The sequence below is a fragment of the Colobus angolensis genome, unplaced genomic scaffold (assembly GCF_000951035.1).
Source record: "Colobus angolensis palliatus isolate OR3802 unplaced genomic scaffold, Cang.pa_1.0 Scaffold7, whole genome shotgun sequence".
In the NCBI taxonomy this organism is placed as follows: Eukaryota; Metazoa; Chordata; class Mammalia; order Primates; family Cercopithecidae; genus Colobus; species Colobus angolensis.
Genome location: NW_012120709.1, coordinates 18,621,550 through 18,642,438, shown reverse-complemented (window position 1 = coordinate 18,642,438; position 20,889 = coordinate 18,621,550). Strand labels below are relative to the sequence as shown.

The 20,889-nt window shown below is 38.4% G+C and overlaps 1 protein-coding gene and 1 pseudogene across 6 annotated transcripts in view; both read right to left on the bottom strand.

Annotated features, from left to right (window-relative positions):
• BCO2 (beta-carotene oxygenase 2) overlaps positions 1 to 20,889 on the bottom strand; it is a 49,851-nt gene that overhangs the window by 9,691 nt on the left and 19,271 nt on the right. For 5 of the 6 annotated variants that reach the window (XM_011926748.1, XM_011926752.1, XM_011926749.1 and 2 more), the window contains 5 exons: positions 14,561 to 14,689; positions 13,633 to 13,793; positions 12,206 to 12,373; positions 1,729 to 1,866; positions 647 to 829 (listed from right to left, as the gene is read on the bottom strand). In XM_011926748.1, the coding sequence (XP_011782138.1) occupies positions 647 to 829; positions 1,729 to 1,866; positions 12,206 to 12,373; positions 13,633 to 13,793; positions 14,561 to 14,689 (779 nt within the window). The remainder of the gene's footprint in view (positions 1 to 646; positions 830 to 1,728; positions 1,867 to 12,205; positions 12,374 to 13,632; positions 13,794 to 14,560; positions 14,690 to 20,889) is intronic. The other variant, XM_011926751.1, reaches the window with a different exon arrangement.
• Positions 6,665 to 7,022, bottom strand: LOC105501175 (annotated as a pseudogene).

The window sequence follows — 20,889 nt, the reverse complement described above, 5'->3', positions numbered from 1 at the left end:
TACAGGCATGTGCCACCACGCCCAGCTAATTTTTGTATTTTTAGTAGAGACAGGGTTTCACCATGTTGGCCAGGATGGTCTTGATCTCCTGACCTTGTGATCCACCCCTCCTTGGCTTCCCAAAGTGCTGAGATTTCAGGCGTGAGCCACTGCGACCGACCTAAACCTCTTTTATTTATAAATTATCCAGCCTTGGGGATTTCTTTATAACAACACAGAACAGACTAACACAGGCTGTCAATACAATAATCCAAAAATAAAAGAATCAGCCCTACTGAGTTGAATATAGGAGAAAGAGAGGGAGTCTTTGCAGTCCCAGATTCCATCACCATCAAACACAATTTGTGTAACTATAATTTGCCATCTACTTTAAATATAGGTGTCCCAATAACCCTAACCCCACAATTGCTCCCAAAATGACATCAAGATCAAACATAGAATTATTTTGCTGGGCTTGGGGTCAATTTGGATTCCCTAGAAGGAACATACCCCGAACTTAGATGATTTCATAGTTCTCAAACGCAATAAAAGAAAATGGCTGAGCTGCTTAAATACTGAAGAATCTTAAGAGCTACTTTAAATAGAACTAATTCAAAGGGAAGAACAGGTCTCTGAAAAGTTCAAAAAGGAAAGAGTTTTTCATCACCTTCAGTGTCTTATTCACCACATCAACCTTGATCAGAGAATCCCCCACCAAATGCCGAAAGCCACAGCCATAGAAGAAACGATACTTTTTGCCACTGAATTGACCATAGTAGATCTGAGGAAATTCAATGCCTCCTTCCTTTTCTAGGTCCTCCTGATGTAGATTTTCATGACAGCACCAGATCTAAAAGAGATTTCAAAAGGATTTGTAGTGGTTGCTTAATTCTTATTTTCCTCTTATGTATGCCAGTGAGGAGCCTCATACTTATAAAGGTTTGTGACAGGGCGTGGAAACTGAGGTTCTACGTCATTTTTCAATATTGTTCCGCTTTCCATAATATGTATGGATGCATAATGATTATCAAGTTTTATTAATAAGCTGTCAAATGACATAGGAGGTAGACATATGCTTTTTATTCTTCTAAAGCTAAGGCATTGACAGCTACACAATGATAGACCTGTGCTAAGCAGATATTATCTAAAAGGTAGGGATTGCAGCTGGATGCGACGGCTCAAGCCTGTAATCCCAGCACTTTGGGAGGCTGAGGCAGGCGGATTACGTGAGGTCAGGAGTTCGAGGCCAGCCTGGCCAACATGGCAAAACCCCATCTTAGCTAAAAATACCAATACATTAGCCGGGCGTGGTGACAGGTGCCTGTAATCCCAGCTACTCGGGAGGCTGAGGCAGGGGAATTGCTTGAACCCAGGAGGCAGAGGCTGCAGTGAGCTGAGATGGCACCACTGCACGCCAGCCTGGGCGACAGAGTGAGACTCCATCTCAAAAAATAAAAATAAATAAAAAACAAAAGGTGGGGATTGCTAATGTCAAGCTCAAATGAATAGACATTCCGCAACCATTAGACAGTTCCATATCTCTGTTTCAAAGCACAGGAAGGATAGATAAACACTGTGTTCATTCCCACTGTTTCTGCAATTCTTGTGCAAGCAGTGTTACATGACCTTACCCTGCTCGGATGAATGTTATAAAAGTTATTGGGTACCAAACATTTTGGAAAACAGCTAAGGAATAAAGTAACACCACTAAAGTTCAAAGTCTTACTCTAATGTCTGTTCATAGCATACCGTTCCATCAGCCTGTTTCACAGCACTGGCTGAAGTATAGGACAATGGACTCAGGTTGTCTCCCTCAGGGGCATTCAAACTGACATTTAAAGGCAAAACAAACCTTCGAGGGAAAGATCTGCCTGCTGAATTATAGACCTGTTTGGGAAGAAGAAAGAGATGAAAATTGTCATTCATATGGTAACAGTATGTCCCAATAATTTAGATCCAGTCAACATCATTGACACTCCTAAATATTTAAATAAATGATAATTTCCATTCATTCATCTACTTAATATTTGTTGAGTACCTACTATAGCCCAAGCAGTTTTAGACACTGGAGATACAGTCATGAATAAAGCAAAGACTTTGACCTCATATAATTTATATTCTAGTGGAGGTATAAAAAAGAAATTTTAAAATTAGAAAATATTTGTGGGCAGGTACGGTGGCTCCTGCCTGTAATCCCAGCACTTTGGGAGGCCGAGGCAGGCGGATCACCTGAGGTCTGGAGTTCAAGACCAGCCTGACCCACATGGAGAAACCCTGTCTCTACTAAAAATACAAAATTAGCCGGGCATGGTGGCGCATGCCTCTAATCCCAGTTACTCAGGAGGCTGGGGCAGGAGAATCACTTGAACCTGAAGGCAGTGGTTGCAGTGAGCCGAGATCGTGCCATTGCACTCCAGCCTGGGCAACAAGAGTGAAACTCCATTTCAAAAAAAAGAAAAAAAAAAGTGTTATTTAATTAGTATCAAATAAACAAATGATTATATAACAAAGAGTAAGAAACTAGAGAGTAACAAGGGGTGCTTTCCTTCTTCAGATTTGATCAGGTAGACCTCTGTGTGGAAAAGGGTCAACTTTGCAGGTCTGGGTTGCTCAGACCCTGCACTATTTCAAGAATGACTTGTTTTCATGACTGACCTTGGGCTGGTTACTGGGAACTGAATTCTTGGGATGTTCTGTCTGATAAGAGTGTTCTTGCATGTGCCAGTCCTTAAGTGACTCTGCAGTAGTTTGTCCAGACAGTTTATGCTAACAATGTGATTTATAATGAACACCTCCATTCCTTTGAGCATCTGGAACATCAGTAACTGAGGGTCATCATGTAGGGGTTTTATGCTTATATAACTCATCCCCAATAAAAACCCTGGACAAGCAGGCTTGGGTGGGTTTCTTTGGCAGACAACATTTCACACATGTTGTCACTAGTTCCTGGAGGAATTAAGCATGTCCATTGTGACTCTACTGGGAGAGGACTCTTGGAAGCATGTACCTGGTTTCCTCTAGACTGCATCTCATGTGCCTTTTTCTTTTGCTGATTTTGTTTTGTATCCTTTTACTGTAATCATGAGTCATAAGTATCACTATATAGAGTCTTTTTGAAAAATTTTAATAAAGATGGGATCTCACTATGTTGCCCAGGCTTGTCTCAAACTCCTGGGCTCAAGCAGTCCTCCTGCCTTGGGCTCCCAAAGTGCTGGAATTACAGGCATGAGCTACCTCACCCGACCTATATTGAGTCTTATGAATCCTTCTAATGAATCATCAAACCTAGGGGTGATCCTGGGAACTCCCAACACAGCTTCTCTGTAGAAATGATGTTTAAGCAGGAGACCCAAATAAAGTAAGTGTGTTTTTCCCGACAGTAAGTGCTTTAAGCCCATTTTCCTCTCCTGAAATACTGTAGAATGGAGAACAAACTGCATCATTTCCTCCCATATACCTAGTCTATATGATCTCTGTAGCATGCAGAAATATTTTTAGTGAGTAAAGATTTAGTGCTATTCTTAAGCTTCATAAAGAGTTATTAGCTTTTTTTCTAAAAGGTCACCATGGCTTCAGAAGTTACTAGCTTTTAAAAAATGACTTTAATTATATTTACAATTGTTTTCTCTTGCAAAACCAAAAGACACTTCAAATAACGGTAGATTACATCATATGGATCAACTACCCCATTGAAAACAACTAGAAATAATGGACAAAATGTTTAAAACAGCTGCCTGAAGGACTGGTGACCTAAGAAGACAGTGAAGAACAAAGGGGCCAGGTTTGGTATGAAACAGAAACCCACAGAAACCAACTGGATATGGGGGCAAGTTTTCCCCTAACTATTTAAACATAGGCTCAACATTATTAGTCATTAGGAAAATGCAAATCAAAACCACAATGAGATATCACTTCACACCCATTAGGATGGTTTTTTTTTTTAAACCCCGAAAATCATAAATGTTGGTAAAAATGTGAACAACTAGAACTCTTGCGCATTGCTGATGGTAATGAAAAATGCTGTGGCCACTGTGGAAAAATAGCTTGGCGGTTCCTCAAAAAGTTAAACATAGAATTACACAATCTAGCAATTCCACTTCTAAAATATATACCTAAAAGAACTAAAAAAAGGAACTTGGATATTTGTATGCTAATGTTCATAGCAGCATTATTCTTAATACCCAAAAGATGGAAACAACCCAAGTATCCATCAACAGATGAATAAACAAATACAGTGTGTGTGTTTGTGTATACAATCGAATATTATCTAACCTTAAAAAGGAATGAAATTCTGATACATGCTACAACATAGATGAACCCTGAAAACATTACACTAAGTGAAATAAGACAGACACAAAAGGACAAGTATTGTATGATCCCACTTATATGAAATACCTAAAATAGGCAAATTCATAGAAACAGAAAGTAGAATAGAGGTTACCAGGAACTGGAGGCGGGGGGAACAGGGAATTATTATTTAATGGGTACAGAGTTTCTGTTTGAGATGATGAAAATGTGCTGGAAATGGATATTGGTGATGTTGCACAACATTGTGAATTTACGTAATGCCACTGAATTGCACACCTAAAATGGTTAAAATGGTAAATTTAATGTTATATATATAATTTTTACACCATAAAAAAAGAAATAATATGGAGATTTCCCATGTATTCATCATCCTCTCTTGCCAGTGGGAATGTCTTGCATAATTATAATACAATATCACAACTGGGAAATTTACAATGATGCAATCCACCAACCTTATTCTAGTTTAACATGCATTCATTTGTGTGTGTGTGTGTGTGTGTGCATGTGTATTTAGTTCTATGCTATTTTATCACGTGTAAATTCATATACCTACCACCCCACTCAAGAAACAGAACATATCCATCACCGCAAGGATCCTTCACGCTACTTTTTGATAAAGATATACCATAGCAACTCGCTCATCCCTTAACCTTAAAGAGAAGGGCTTTCCAATAGTTTTGAGGGCTAGAGTGACAACAGTTTTCCAAGAAGAGGAAGACCTAGTAAACCTCTAGTCCTTTGGGTTTGGACCTCATAGGTCTGTACCCTATGAATAAGAATAAACAAGAAATAGTCCAGTTCTTGGATGGACTGAATCCTGCTTCAAATTATATAAGCAAGTGAAATTCTTCTCTAGAGGAAGATAACATCATCCTGTGTCTCAAAATATTTCCACAATTTTTAAAACACAATATTCTGCAAATGAAAGAAAATAACCAGCACATGAAAAGACAAAGCAACATGATTAAAAACCAAAATAAACAACAGATAACAGAAACAGAATCACAGAAGATCCAGATAATAGTTATCAGACTTTAACTATTCTAAATATGTTTAAGGAAATTATTTTAAACTGAGAATTGTGGTAGAGAACTATAAATTGGAAAAGAGAATCAAATCAATATTCAAGAACTGTAGATCTACCTATAAGGAAATTTTCAGGTCTGGAAGGCTTTACTGTTGAATTATTCCAAAAATTTAAGCAATAATGTGAATCCTATACAATATCATCCAGAGAGAAGGAAAAGAGAGAACAATTACCAAATCATTGTATGAGACTAGAAAAACCATGAAATCAAAACCTAGGAAGAACATAATAGAAAAGAAAAAAAATTAAAAGGCAATTTTATTCATGAACATAGACACAAAGAATTCTAAACAAAATAGTAACAAAGCAAATCCTGCAATATATTTAAAAGAAAATACAATGTGACCAATTGGGATTTACTTCAGGAATGGAAGGGCAGTTTAACATTCAAAAATCAATCAATGGCTGTTACGAACATTTTTTAAGGAATCAGTCAATGTACTTCACCACGTTCACAGAATGAAGGATAAAAGTTATATGATTATCTCAATAGTGCAGGAAAAAAAAACAGTTGATAAAGTCCAATATCCATTCATGACAAAAAAATCTCAGTAAATTAGGAGTAAAAGGGAACTCTCCTAATCTAATAAAATGTATCTTTTTAAAAAGATGTCCACACAAAACCTGCTAACAAATATTTATAACAGCTTTATTCATAATTGCCAAGATTTGGAAGCAATCAAGATGTCCTTCAACAAATGAATGAATACACAACTGTGGTACATATTTCAGTGACAAAAAGAAATGAGTTCTCAAGTCACAAAAGACACAGAGGAACCTTAAATGCATATTGCTAAGTGAAAAAAGTCAGTCTGAAAAGTCTACATACTGTATGATTCCATGTGACATTCTGGAAAAGTCAAAACTACAGAAATAGTGAAAAGATCAGTGGTTTCCAGGGGCTGAGAGAAGGAAAGGGGAAGGGAAGAATAGGTGGAGCCCAGGGAGATTTGCAGGGCAGTGAACTATTCTGTATGATATTGGTAGATACATGACATTATGCATTTGTCAAAACAGACCTAACCATCATGTACAGTATGGACTTTAGTTAATAATAATGTAACACTCCTACACTGATTCATCAGTTGTAATAAATGTATCATACCAATGCAAGATGTTAATAGCAGGGGAAACTAGCAGGAGGGAGAACTATGGAAACTCTCCATACTTTCTGCTTGATTTTTCTTTAAACCTAAAACTGCTCTAAAAAACAGTCTTTTTTTTTTATTTTAGAAGTCCTTTATTGTAAAGGTAATTCTTTTGTCTGATGACAAACGGCAGCCACAGTGATTATTCTGGATCTCCACGTTAGACAAATTCAATTTCTTCTTGAGACACAAGTTTACTTCTGTATTTCTGAGGTAATGTTTTCATTACTTCTGCAGTGTCTGGTACATCTGCAAATCTAGTAACTTACTTCCCTTAGAATGCTGGGAAATTGCAGAAGAGTGAGATGGTTGTCCTGCTGATCTCAAAGCTTCTGGTACATTGGGTTTAGGATTGTCTCTTCTAGCAGGGAAGCTTATTAATGGAGCATGTGGCTTGACTACCTGAACAACCCTGCTAGAAGACACATCTTGCTGCCCATGATGACCCCCAAGAAGGGACCGTTTCTATTTTTTTTTTTTTAATCTACAGCACACAGCATGCTTAATGGTAAAATGCTGCAAGCTTTGCCTCTCAGACTGGGAACAAGTTAAGGATGCCACTATCATCACTTATATTCAGCACTATACTGAAGATCCAGTGAAATGAGACAAAAAAAAAAAAAAGAAAACCAATAAACAGCTTACATATAGAGTTATAAAAGGAACTGTCATTACTTGCATGTGATATTACAGATGTAAAAAATCCAAAAGAATCTATAATTATTAGAATTTGTAAGTGTAATTACCATATTAGTGAATATAAGATCAACAAACAAAAATCAATTGCTGGCCAGATGCGGTGGCTCACACCTGTAATCCCAGCACTTAGGGAGGCCAAGGCGAGTGGATCACTTGAGGTCAGGAGTTCAAGACCAACCTGGCCAACATGGTGAAACCCTGTCTCTACCAAAAAATACGAAAGTTAGCCAGGAATGGTGGCACGTGCCTGTAGTCCCAGCTACTCAAGAGGCTGAGGTGGGAGGATCGCTTGAACCCAGGGGGCAGAGGTTGCCATGAGCTGAGATCACACCACTGCACTCCAGCCTTAGTGACAGAGTGAGACAGTCATCCTATCTCAAAAAAAAAAAAACAATTGCTATATAGCAACACTAACATAAAATGAAAGCAAAAAATAGACAACATTTAAAATAATGTAAAAAAAATCTAGGAATAAATCTAACAAAAGAGGCAGAAAACCTGTAACCAGAAAACTGTAAACATTGAAAGAAATTAAAGAAGTCTCAAATAAATGGAAAGATATATTGTGTTCACATACTGGAAGACTCAGCATTGTGTAAAGAGGTTAGTCCTCTCTCAAATTGATACATTGGTTCAGTGCAAATACAATTAAAATGTGACCATATTTTTGTGCGGGGAACTGACAGCTGATTCTAAAATGTATACAAAAATGTGAAGGGCCAGGGATGGCCATGACACTCTTTGCAAAACAAAAAGTATTAGGATAACTTGATACTAAACCTTAAGACTTTTTAATGCAGTGCACAAGTAACCATAAGTAGAACCATGAAACAGAATATAGAGTACAGAAACAGAATAATGCCTATACAGACACTTGACTTCTCTAGAAGATAACATAGGATACTATTTTCATTACCCTACCAAAAGAAGATGCCTAAAACAAGATGTACAATGTATAAATCACAAAGGAAAAGATTGTATACTGGGCCATATTAAGTTAAGAATGTTTATTCATTAAAAGGCACTATTAAGATAATTTGATAAAGACAGCTACAAAATGCCTATAGCAATTTTATATTTAATAATGAATTATTAAACATTTTTCAACACTATCTGTTCAACTTCTATTCACTATCTTGCACTTCTATTCAACTCAAAGTCCTAGCTGGTACAGTAAGGCAAGAAAAAGAAATAAAGCCCTAAGTATTAGAAAGAAAGTTGTCATTATTTTCAGGTAACATGATTGTGCACATAGAATAATAATAATCTGTGGATCAACTATTTGAACTAATAAGTGAATTTAGCAAGATTTCTGGATACAAAATCAATTACATTTCTATATAAGAACAAAAAACAGAAAATGAAAGCTTAAAAGATACCATTTACAATAATTTCAAAACACACAAAAATAAATGTAGTATCTTTGTACTGAAAACTATAACATTACTGAGAGAAATTTTTAAAGACCCAAATAAATGGAGGGATATTCCATGTTCATGGATTGGAAGACTCAATATTGTAAAGATGTCGGTTATCTCCAAATTGATCTACAGTTGCAATATTGTATCCCACCCATCTGGGAAGTGAGGAGCGCCTCTGCCCAGCTGCCGCCCAACCACCCCAGGAGCGCCTCTGCCCAGCTGCCCACCGTCTGGGAACTGAGAAGCACCTCTGCCCAGCTGCCGCCCCTGCCAACCCAGGAGTGCCTCTGCCCAGCTGCCCACGGTCTGGCAAGTGAGGAGGCCTCTGCCCGGCCACCGCCCTGTCTGGGATGTGAGGAGCGCCTCTGCCCGGCCGCTGTGTCTGCCCGGCCGCTGTGCAACCTTCCAAGTGTGAAGTGACAGCCTTGTGTGTGTCTTTTCTGCCTTCCCCAAGTTTGCATTTTTGACATTAAAGTTTACTTTTTAATTAAAAGTTAAAAATAAATAAATAAAATGAAAAATAAAAATAAAAAATGGGCAAAGGACCTGAACAGTCATTTCTCCAAAAATAGAGGCCAGGTGTGGTGGCTCACACTTGTAATCCCAGCACTTTGGGAGGCTGAGGCAGGAGGATCACTTGAGCCCAGAAGTTTGAGAAAAGCCTTGGCAACATAACAAGACCCTGTGTCTACAAAAAAAGAGTTTTTAAAATATTAACTGAGTGTGGTGCCACACACCTGTAGTCCCAGCTACTTGGGAGGCTGAGGCAGGAGGATCATGTGTGCCCAGGAGTTTGAGGCTTCAGTGAACTATGATCGTGCCACTGCACCCAGCCTGGGCAACAGAGTGAGATCCTGTCCCTAAGAAAACAAAATAAAATATAATTTTACAGTCCAATAGGCATATAAAAAGGTGCTCAACATCACTGACCATAAGGGAAATACAAATTAAAACCACTATATAAAACCTCACACTCATAAGGATGGCTATTATCAAAAAGACAAGAGATAACAAATGTTGGCAAGGGTGTAGAAGAAAGGGAACCCTAGTACATTGTTGGTGGGAATATAAATTGGTACAGCCATTATGAAAAACAGTATAAGAGTTTCTAAAGAAATCAAAACTACAGATGACCCTTGAACAACGTGGAGTGGGGTAGAGGTGCCAACCCCCCACATAGTCAAAAATCCACACATAACTTTTGACTACTCAAAAATGTAACTACTAATAACCTATTTTTGACTGGAAGCCTTACCAATAACATACAGTTAATTAGCACATATTTTGTATCTCATATGTATTATATATTGTATTCTTACAATAAAGCAAACTAGAAATAAGAAAATGTTATTAAAGGCCAGGCATGGTAGCTCAAGCCTGTAATCCCAGCACTTTGGGAGGCCAAGGTGGGCAGATCACCTGAGGTCAGGAGTTCGAGACCAGCCTGGCCAAACCCCATCTCTACTAAAAATGCAATGGGCATGGTGGCGGGCGCCTGTAATCCCAGCTACTCGGGAGGCTGAGGCTGGAGAATGGCTTGAACCCAGGAGGCGGAGGTTGCAGTGAGCCAAGATTGTACCATTGCACTCCAGCCTGAGCAACAAGAGCAAAACTCTGTCTCAAAAAAAAATAAAATAAAATGCTATTAAAAGTCATAAGGAAGAGCAAATATATTTACTATTCATTAAGTGGTAGTAGATCATCATAAAGGTCTTCCTTCTCACTGTCTTCACATTGAGTAGTCTGAGGGGGAGGAAGAAGAGGGGTTTTGTCTTGCTATCTCAGGGGTGGAGAGGTAGAAGAGAATTTGCATATAAGGACCCATGCAGTTCAAATCCATGTTGTTCAGGGTCATTTGTCAAAAAAAAAAAAAAGAAAGAAAAAAAAAATTTCATGATCTCATTTTTATGTGGAATTTTTTAAAGAAAATCTCAAATACACAGAGAAAGACAATGAAACAGTGGTTACCACCAGAGGGGAAGGAAAGACAAAGACAAGATGTAGCTCAAAAGATACCAAACAGTAGATATGTAGTATGAACAAGTCTAGAGCTCTAATGTATAAACATAAGAAATAAAGTTAATAAGATTGTATTCTATTAGAGATTTTTGTTAAACAAGTAGATTTTAACTGCTCTTGTCACACAAAAAAGTAACTATGTGACATGATAGATATGTTAATCTGCCTCACTATGCTAACCATTTTACTACTTACATGTATTCCATAACATCATGTTGTAAACCTCAAATATATACAATGAATTTTATTTTTAAAACAAGAACAAAAACAAAACCTGATAAATGGATTCTAAAATTTATAGAAACGCAAAAGGCCATGAAAAACCCAGGCAATCTTAAAACAGAAAAGAGATAACCACAGATGTCAGGACTACCATAAAGCTATAAGTAAGCTTAGTAAGGCATAAGTAAACATAATAAGTACTATTTTGTAAACATTTAAAAAGAAAACTACAGCTAAAAAATAAAGTACAGCTAGAAACAATGTATATTACATAATTCAAGGAAAAATTTTACCTTGGATTCAGCATCAGGAAAAAGTGAATCCCTTCAACTAGGTGGACTGATTGACAGTCTGCTTTGCTATCCCTTCCAGCAAACTTTGTTTGGTGCTTAAGTGTAACAAGGAAATAAGGAACTATCACATACACTTTTTTTTTTTTGGAGATGGAGTCTCGCTCCGTTGCACAGGCTGGGGTGCAGTGGTGCGATCTCAGCTCACTGCAACCTCCGCCTCCTGGGTTCACGCGATTCTCCTGCCTGAGCCTCCCAAGTAGCTGGGATTACAGGCGCCCACCACCACACCTGGCTAATTTTTGCCTTTTTAGTAGAGACAAGGTTTGACCATTTTGGTTATCCAGGGTGGTCTCGAACTCCTGAGCTCAAGTGATCTGCCCGCCTCAGCCTCCCAAACTGCTGGGATTACAGGCGTGAGCCACCATGCCCAGCCACATATGCTTTTAAACACATATCTTGGCTCTCTTTGCCATGCTTTTTACTTATTAGGTATTAAATAAGCTATTTCAAATTATTTTTAATATTAAATAAATGATGAAGCTATGTCTTCAATGCTTTAAAACTACTCTCTCTTATTACTTGCCACAAGGAAACAAGAGAAACATGTAATTCCTAGGTCAGGCATGGTGGCTCGTGCCTGTAATCCCAAGACTTTGGGAGGCTGAAGCGGGCGGATCACTTGAAGTCAGGAGTTTCAGACAAGTCTGGCCAACACAGTGAAACTCATCTCTACAAAAAATTTAAAAATTAGCAGGGCATGGTGGTGCGTGCCTATAATCCCAGCTACCCGGGAGGCTAAGGCATGAGAATCTCTCGAACCTGGGAGGTGGAAGTGGCAGTGAGCCAAGATCGCACCATTGCACTCCAGCCTGGGTGACAGAGCGAGACTCGGTCTCAAAAGAAAAAAAACAGAGAGAGAGAGAGAGAAACATGTAAGAGAGAGAGAGAGAAACATGTAATTCCAAAGCCAAAGCAAGATCTTGGAGTTCAAAATTATTTTGATGACTCTTGACATATTCTAATGTTTACCTGATCAAGCCCTTCCCCAGCCTTCCTGAGATTCTGTAACTGGTAAACTTCTAGGATTCTTCCATTATCTTGACAGCACAAATCAATTATAACACAGCCCTGGTCCTCAAAGGCATTGATTTGATGAAATGCAAGAAAAGGTTTGCTGTAGTATCTTCCTGGAAGAAGCTGCAGGGGAAAACACAAACAATGAAAAAAATTGTTTTTTAGTTTTCTTCTTTTTCCCTTTCCTTTAGGAAACAGGTCCAAAAAGTTCAAAATAAGAAAATTAGGAGGATTTCCCCCTCTGAAATGGCAGGTCCAGTATATATAAAAGTAGAATACAGAATGTAGAAGCAAATATGCTTTGATTTAAACATTATTTGCTTAAGCAATGAACTGGGGCTATTTGATATAGACTGATCAATTATTACAACGAACTTAAAAACCCTCATGAAATACAGCCCAATGTTTTGAATGATATGTAAATCTTGGACTCTAACTGCATGGTTAAATAGAAAATATTGCTACTCAGTATACTGATGATAAATTAAGAGACTAATTTTTTTAAAGTGCAGTCATTACTAAATTTTTTTTTGTAATGAGATCCAGATAGAGTAAATTTAAGATATTCTCTCTTTAGAGAGGTAAAAAGTAGGCAAATATAATAGTGTTATGAATCAGGAGTATAAAAAGATATTCAACCAACATGGTTGAACTTTAGTAGGATTGTCACATTCACATATTAAGAAGCCAGAGAATTGGGCCAGGCAAGGTGGCTCACACCTGTAATCCCAGCACTTTGGGAGGCGGGCAGATCACGAGATCAAGAGATCAAGACCATCCTGGTCAACATGGTGAAACCCTGTCTCTACTAAAAATACAAAAAAATTAGCTGGGTGCGGTGGCACACGCCTGTAGTCCCAGCTACTGAGGAGGCTGAGGCAGGAGATTCACTTGAACCCGGGGGGGGGAGGTTGCAGTGAGCTGAGATCTCACCACTGCACTCCAGCCCAGTGATAGAGCAAGACTCCATCTAAAAAAAAAAAAAAAAAAAAAAAATCTCAAAAAAAAAAAAGAAAAAAGAAGCCAGAGAATCAACTAATTAGAGTATTACTGCAAAAATTACAGAAGATTTCTGCACAAACAACACCCTCTTTAGCAGCTATTACGATATGGAAAAAATCCATGCTAAGAGAGTTTCTTGGATGCCATTTTAATTGAATCAGATCATTAAAAGGATAAAATTATTTCCTATAATTCTCTAATACGCAAAATCCATCATACTAATTAATAAGTAGCTAGCTCAACCTATAGAAGAAGGTAATATCCTTGATTAAAAGTGTCCTATGCAAATAATATCCAGGGAAGGTTAAAAAAATCAACTATATGGAAATTTGCCTTTGTTTCCAACAATTTTCATGATAAATATACTCCAAATACTCCACCTGTCCAGTGTGTTTATCCACCACATGAAATCGCGTATTGCACTGGGATTCCCAGCTTATCCCATCTAAAAAGGCCTTTCCTCGAATTTTGGAAGTGGCAATTTTCCACAGGTTCATCTTTAGAGGTTGTTCAATGAAAATAATATAGTTCCTTGTCATTCCTAAAAGGTTCCAGCAAACAATAAAAATGTTATTTGGCAAACTAGAGTTGTCTGAAATGTGACAGTTACGGGGACTTGTCTGAATGCCTGGACATGTTACTGATGCACTAAACAAATGCCAGCCAGAAATACACGTTTACTGTCTCCCAGCTTTACTATACATATTTCCTGTTCCTATATAAAAAAGGGAACTGCTTAGAATAGCTTGGGTTGCATGTTCTCAGCTTGCTTTTTATCTTTTTTTTCTTTTCTTTTTAAATTGTTTGGTTTAGGAACAAAGTAAAAAAGTATAGTATTAAAGTGTCCTTTATGATCTGTACATGTATCCCGTAATCCTTTTCCTGCTTATACTCGGGGTAAGAATCTAGGAGCAGTTTAGCTATATGACTTAAAATACAGAAAATAAATATTCTGAGTAAAAGCTGAACCAATCTATACAGAATATGAATTTCCCCTCAAAACATAGTCAAGATGACCTTTTCATGTCTGATTGCTATTGGTTGCCCAAAATTTTAAATTCTATCAACTAATTTTTTACTAATTGCTTATACTAAAGCAACTATGGTATATCTTTTCAAGCAGTCAGCTGGCTAGGGTCAGGAGTATGTGACTAAACAGAATAATCTTAACTGGCATCAAAATGCAACCTTGGTCTCATTATTACCATAGCATGATAAACTATTAACATAACATTTGCCAAACTAGTCCTTCTGCTACAGCAACATCAAGGCAGGGCCCACTGAAATTTGCCTTATCCCTGGACTCACCAAAGCTATGGTAGTAAGAAGGTTTCCCCTTCTCTGTAGGAGCAATAGAACATATCACCTGGGCTCCATGGATTGTCTCCTCAAGGTCCACCTTCTCTGGAGGAACCCGAATAACCTTATAGGAGAAACCTGAAAAATGGAAAGTCCTATCTTACTTGTTTTACATACATTCTAGATTAAAAGACAACCCTTCCACTTGTGGACTTGCCAAAAGCAATTAAGAGATTTATGCAATATGCATGACACTCTTATTTCCTGAAAGGTTATTTCAAACAAAGATTTGGATCTTAAAAATATGTTATCTCTATGAAAATAATTAGCTAAGGTTTTGAAACAGCACATCCAAAGTGATCAACCAATGATTCATTCTATTATAATGCTAACTTCATCTCTAATTCATAGGAAACATTAAGATAGCAGCCAGGCACTGTTCACAATAGCAAAGACTTGGAACCAACCCAAATGCCCATCAATGATAGACTGGACAAAGAAAATCTGCCACATATACACCATGGAATACTATGCAGTCATAAAAAAGGATAAGTTCATGTCTTTTGCAGGGACATGGACGAAGCTGGAAACCATCATTCTCAGCAAACTAACACAAGAACAGAAAACCAAACTGCATGTTCTCACTCATAAGTGGGAGTTGAACAATGAGAACACATCAACACAGGGAGGGGAACATCACACACCAGGGCCTTTCAGGGGGTGGGGGGGCTAGGGGAGAGATAGCATTATGAGAAATATCTGATGTAGATGCCGGGTTGATGGGTGCAGCAAACCACCATGGCATGTGTATACCTATGTAACAAACCTGCACAATCTGCACATGTACCCCAGAACTTAAAGTATAATAATAAAAAAAAGAGTGATTATATAATGAGGTAGTGATTATAATGGACCTGTCTTAAACTCAAAAAAAAAAAAAAATAGCAGCCAGAAATATCCTCAAATTCTGTTCCTTCCCTTCCTTCTCCTATTCCAACTACAGTCTCCATTTGCACTCGTGTCCAGCTCCTTCCCTCAACCCTCTGGACCCCTAGGGTCACTCTGGGTTCCATCCCATCCTGTCTCATCAACATTCTTTCATGCAATCATTCATCTGGCTATTGCTTACTGGCTCTTCAAGAATCAACTCAGATGTCCACTCCTCAAGTAGTCTTCCCTGACTTGTCTCCACGCCAAAGGCATTTGGTGCCCCTATTGTATGTCCTCATTACATCCTCATAGTCATAGCAAGTATCCCATTGTATACAATTTTCTGCTTATTTATCTGCTTTCCAGTACAGTTCTTTATTTATTTATTCTGCAACTACTACTTTTTGAGCACCTACTATATTCCAGATACCATTCTGAGTGTTCTTAGTACTATATTCCAGGCACTTGTATACAGAAATACGCAAAATAGATAAAAATCCCCAGCCCCCTTCCTCCACCTTCTTCTTCATTTTATTTTTAGAGACAGGGCCTTGCACTGTCACCCAGGCAGGAGTACAGTGGTGTGATCATAGCTCATTGCAGCCTCAAACTCCTGGTCTCAAGCAACCCTCCCACCTCAGCTTCCCAAAGTGCAGTGATTATAGCTGTGAGCCACTGTGCTCAGACAAAATCTCTTATTTTGTCTTATTGTGTTTCTTTTAAATCATATACTAAGTAAAAATATAATGCATCAGATGACAATGAGAACTACAATGGAAAATAAGCCAAGGAATAAGGATCAGGAGTGATATTTGAGGAGTAGGGGCTACTGTTTGCACCTTTAAATATGCTGGTCTGGAAAAGTTTCACTAAGTGGGTGACATTTGAGTAAAGACCTAAAGGAGGTGAGGAAGAACACCTTGAGGATATCTGGGAGAAATGCATTCCAGGTGGAGGAAAGAGCAAATGCAAAAGTTCTCAGCCAGGAGCACCATTGGAGTGTCTAAGTATCAGCAGGGAGGCCAGTGTGGCCCTATCATGATAAGCAAGGAGGAGTGTCTAGGAGGTAAGTTCAGAGAGGTGGGTGTGGGTTAAAAGGATAACTCTGGTAACTCTGGTGTTACCATGCTGAAAAGAAACCGAAGTGGGGCAAGGGCAGAATCAGGGCAACTAGTTGAGGGGCTATTGCAGTCATTCAAGTGAGAAGGGATAATGACTCAAAGTAGAGTGGTGGCCATGGAGGTGGTGTGAAGTGGTTGGATTTTTGATATATTTTGAAGGCATTGCTGAAATTACTTTTTTTGTTTGTTTGGTTGGTTGGTTTTTTTTTTTTTTTTGAGACAGGGTCTCACTCTGTCACTCAGGCTGGAGTGCAGTGATGCAATCACGACTCACTGCAGCCTCAACCTTCTGGGCTCAAGCAATCCTCCCACCTCATCCTCCCGAGTAGCTGGGACCACAGGCACATGCCACTATGTCTGGCTAATTTTTGTATTTTTTGTAGAGATGAGATCTTGCTATATTGTCCAGGCTGGTCTCAAACTCCAGAGCTCAAGCAATACACCCACCTCGGCCTCCCAAAGTGCTGGAATTACAGGCATAAGCCACTGCACCTGACCCTGAAATTATTTTGGATCAACTGATATAAGAGATAAATGTAAAGGATGATTCCACAGTTATTGTCCTTAGCAACTGGAAAGATGGAGTTATTATCTCCTTAGATGGGGAAGACTCATCTTAAGGAGAGAAAGAAATAAGCCAGGCACAGTGGTGCATGCCTATAGTCCAGCTGCTTGGGAGCATCTCTTGAGCCCAGGAGTTCAAGTCCAGCCTGAGCGACATAGCAAGACTCCATCTCTAATCGAAGAAAGAAGAAGAAGGAAGAAGAAGGAGGAATGAGGGAGAGAAGGAAAGGGAAGGGAAGGAAGAGAGGGAAGGGAGGGAAGGAGAACAAGGAAGAGAGAGAAGGAGGAGGAGGAGGAGGAGAAAAGGAGGTGGTGGTAGTTTAGGGGAAAATATCAGGAGTCTGGTTTTTGACAAGTTAATTTTGCAATGCCTAAGGCATCCTAGGAAGAATGCTGAGTAAGCATTTGGATATAAAATACTGGGGAGGTCTAGGTTGGGGATACAGATATGTTTTGAGAACCCACTATATACAAAATGTCATGCTTTGTACAGTGATGAAAGAAATATTAGACAAGCTCTGTAGTCCAAGCATACTCTATTATTGTCTCTAACATTAGTCTGAACAATATATTTTAAATAAGTATTAAAAACTAACTGGATTGATTAATGTTTACAGGATTTTCATAAATTTTAAAAGCCTTTTAAAAATATCTAGAAAAGCTAAAACAAAAGCTTTTTACTTCCTAAAGGTAGCAATTACTAGCAAGCATTTTACTGTAATAAAATGAGAATAACTAAATTTCCCCCAAATGTCTATCAAGTAGTTGAGCTCCCTGCAGTTGCATGCACATTGAGTTCCAGTTCAAAAACTTCTCACTGAACCAAATAATCAAGTGAAGGAAAAAAAAAAAAGTAGGTTCAGTGTTCTGGGACTAGGAGAAGATAAAGAGATGAATTTCCTGTCTCAGCAATAGGATTACTCAATTCACGGAATTTAAACACATTAATTAATGAACTGTTCTAACTGCAAGTCTCAAAAGCATTAGGTAAGACGAACAGACACCCAGGAAACACCCAGCAGAAGAATGTCCAGAAAGACCAGACCTGCCCAATACTGTCAGCTGAACTCTGGGAGACTCTCCAGGAGTTTGTATAAGCAGCAAACTGAGGCAAAGTAACAAACACAAGCTCTCATGATTGGTGGCTGGGTTAATCAGTGAGGTCCAGGGGCCACTTGCACCAAGATCACCCAGAGACCATGTTAAAATGCAAATTCTTAGCCCCTTTTCAGTTCTACTAAACCAGAATCCCTGAAGATGAATGAAATCCAGATGATTCAATCTACATTCCAGATTATTGTTAGGTACATTAAAGGTTGAAAATCACAGATATAGTTGCTACTATTTTAGAATATGTAATTTAGGCCAGGCGCAGTGGCTCGCACCTGAAATCCCAGCATTGTGGAAGGCTGAGGCGGGCAGATTACTTGAGGTCAGGAGTTCAAGACCAGCCTGGTCAATATGGCTGAAACCCCGTCTCTACTAAAAATACAAAAATTAGCCAGGCATGGTGGCAGGCACCTGTAATCCCAGCTACTCAGGAGACTGAGGCAGGAAAATCACTTGAATCTGGGAGACAGAGGTTGCAGTGAGCCAAGCTCGTGCCACTGCATTCCAGCCTGGGCAACAGAGCGAGCCTTCATCCAAAAAAAAAATGTAATTGGCCAGGCGTGGTGCCTCACGCCTGTGATCCCAGCATTTTGGGAGGCCCAAGCGGGCAGATCATAAGGTCAGGAGATTGAGACCATCCCAGCCAACATGGTGAAACCTCGTCTCTACTAAAAACACAAAAATTAGCCAGGCATGGTGGAGGACACCTGTAGTCCCAGCTACTCGGGAGGCTGAGGCAGGAGAATCACTTGAACCTGGGAAGCAGAGGTTGCAGTGAGCCAAGATCGCACCACTGCACTCCAGCCTGGCAACAGAGCAAGACTCCATCTCAAAAAAAAAAAATGTAATTTAGAATGACGAAATAGTATTTGTCATATTATGAATGAGTTACAAAGTTATCCACTTGGTTAACAGAGTTAATTTATTATGAAATTGATTTTTTTAATGATCAAGATAAGATACATGGACCGAAAACTGCTGGGTTCGTGGATCCATTTTGCTAAAACATTTTACTTAGAAGGATGTTTGCTGTTTCCTATAACAGTGTTGAAGAATCCTCCTTATCTGAGATCCAGTAATAAAGAAGAGAGAGAGCTGGGTGTAGAGGTGTCTAGAGCACCCTCTTTCTACTTGTGCCAGTAAAAAACAAATCTGTAGTATTCATCTTTACATACACTCAGAGATGTAAATATGGAGAGATAGTGAGGAGCAAGCCACAAAGCCAATTATGCACCGAAGTTATACCATTAACCTATACAAAGATTTCATAGGTTGTAGATGGTAGATTAATTGATAGCTGAGATTAAGATAGTCAAACATATCTAATGCAGGAGTCCCCCTGTATCCAGGGGGAATACATTCCAAGCCCCCCAGTGGATGCCTAAAATCATGGATAGTACAAACCCTACACACACTGTTTTTTTCTTTACATATATACTTATGATAAATTTAATTTCTAAATTAGGCACAGTAAGAGATTAACAACAATAACTAATAATAAAATAAAACAATTATAACAATATACTGTAATAAAAATTATGTGAATGTACTCTTTATCTCACAAAATACCGTAAAATACTCAGACTGGATAACTGAAACTGTGAAAGTGAAACCACAGACAAGGGGGGTCTACTATACTTACTTACACATTCCTCTTCAAACAGGGAGACATATGTATTCATGTATAGCAACCTAATTCACATGCCCTTAGAAGAGCGGGTAGATAGGTGAAAAGGCCTTAACAAGTAGAGAAGGACATGGTGAACAGGTGAAGATTGAGTATTAAAAAAAATACCAATAGAGTCTTCTGCATTCCATGAGGAATAACTAATGAGATCGTCTAATAGAGTAACTAGCAAGCAAGGCTTCATGTGTGAGTCAAAAGCTTACTAGAGGAAGTCATTTAGCTCTCCTCAAGGTTCACTGCCTTTGTCTGTAAAACCAAGGTAATATTAGCACCTTTATCGGAGAGTTGGCATAAGGATTAAATGAAGAAATATGGGGAAAAATGCTTAACACATAGTAGATACTCAATAAATGTTAGCTATCATTATTAGCTATCAAAACTTTCTGGAGCAGATTAGAGACTAGAAAAGAGATGTGACTTAAGTGGTTGTGCCTGCAACCCCACTATGACTTTAACTTACCTTGTAGTGTATTACTTTCATGATAAAAATAAATTCCTTCCCTATGATAGACAATGTACCTTCCTTGTATCTCTTGGCTGCAACATTCTAAATTTCTTATACTTCTAATATGGTACTTATTAAAAATTCCAGTTTGAGAAATATGTACAGAAAATCCCTACAATGCTTGTAAGCGAGAGGCACAATGAAACATAAAAATGTGAGTTAAACTAAAAAGGTCAAATCGAAAATCAGCTACTAAGCATACGTACCAATAGACCATAGAACAGATACTTAATGATAAATCATATATTTTAAGTTGGGTAATGCTATTTTAGAGATTTTCTTTCAAACTTTTCAAATGATGTTTCATATGTTTACATCTTAACTATAATTGAACCCCAAGAAGATAGTTAACACCCAATTATTTCTTTCCTCTCTTTATTTATTTATTTATTTATTTATGTGTTTATTTATTTATTTATTT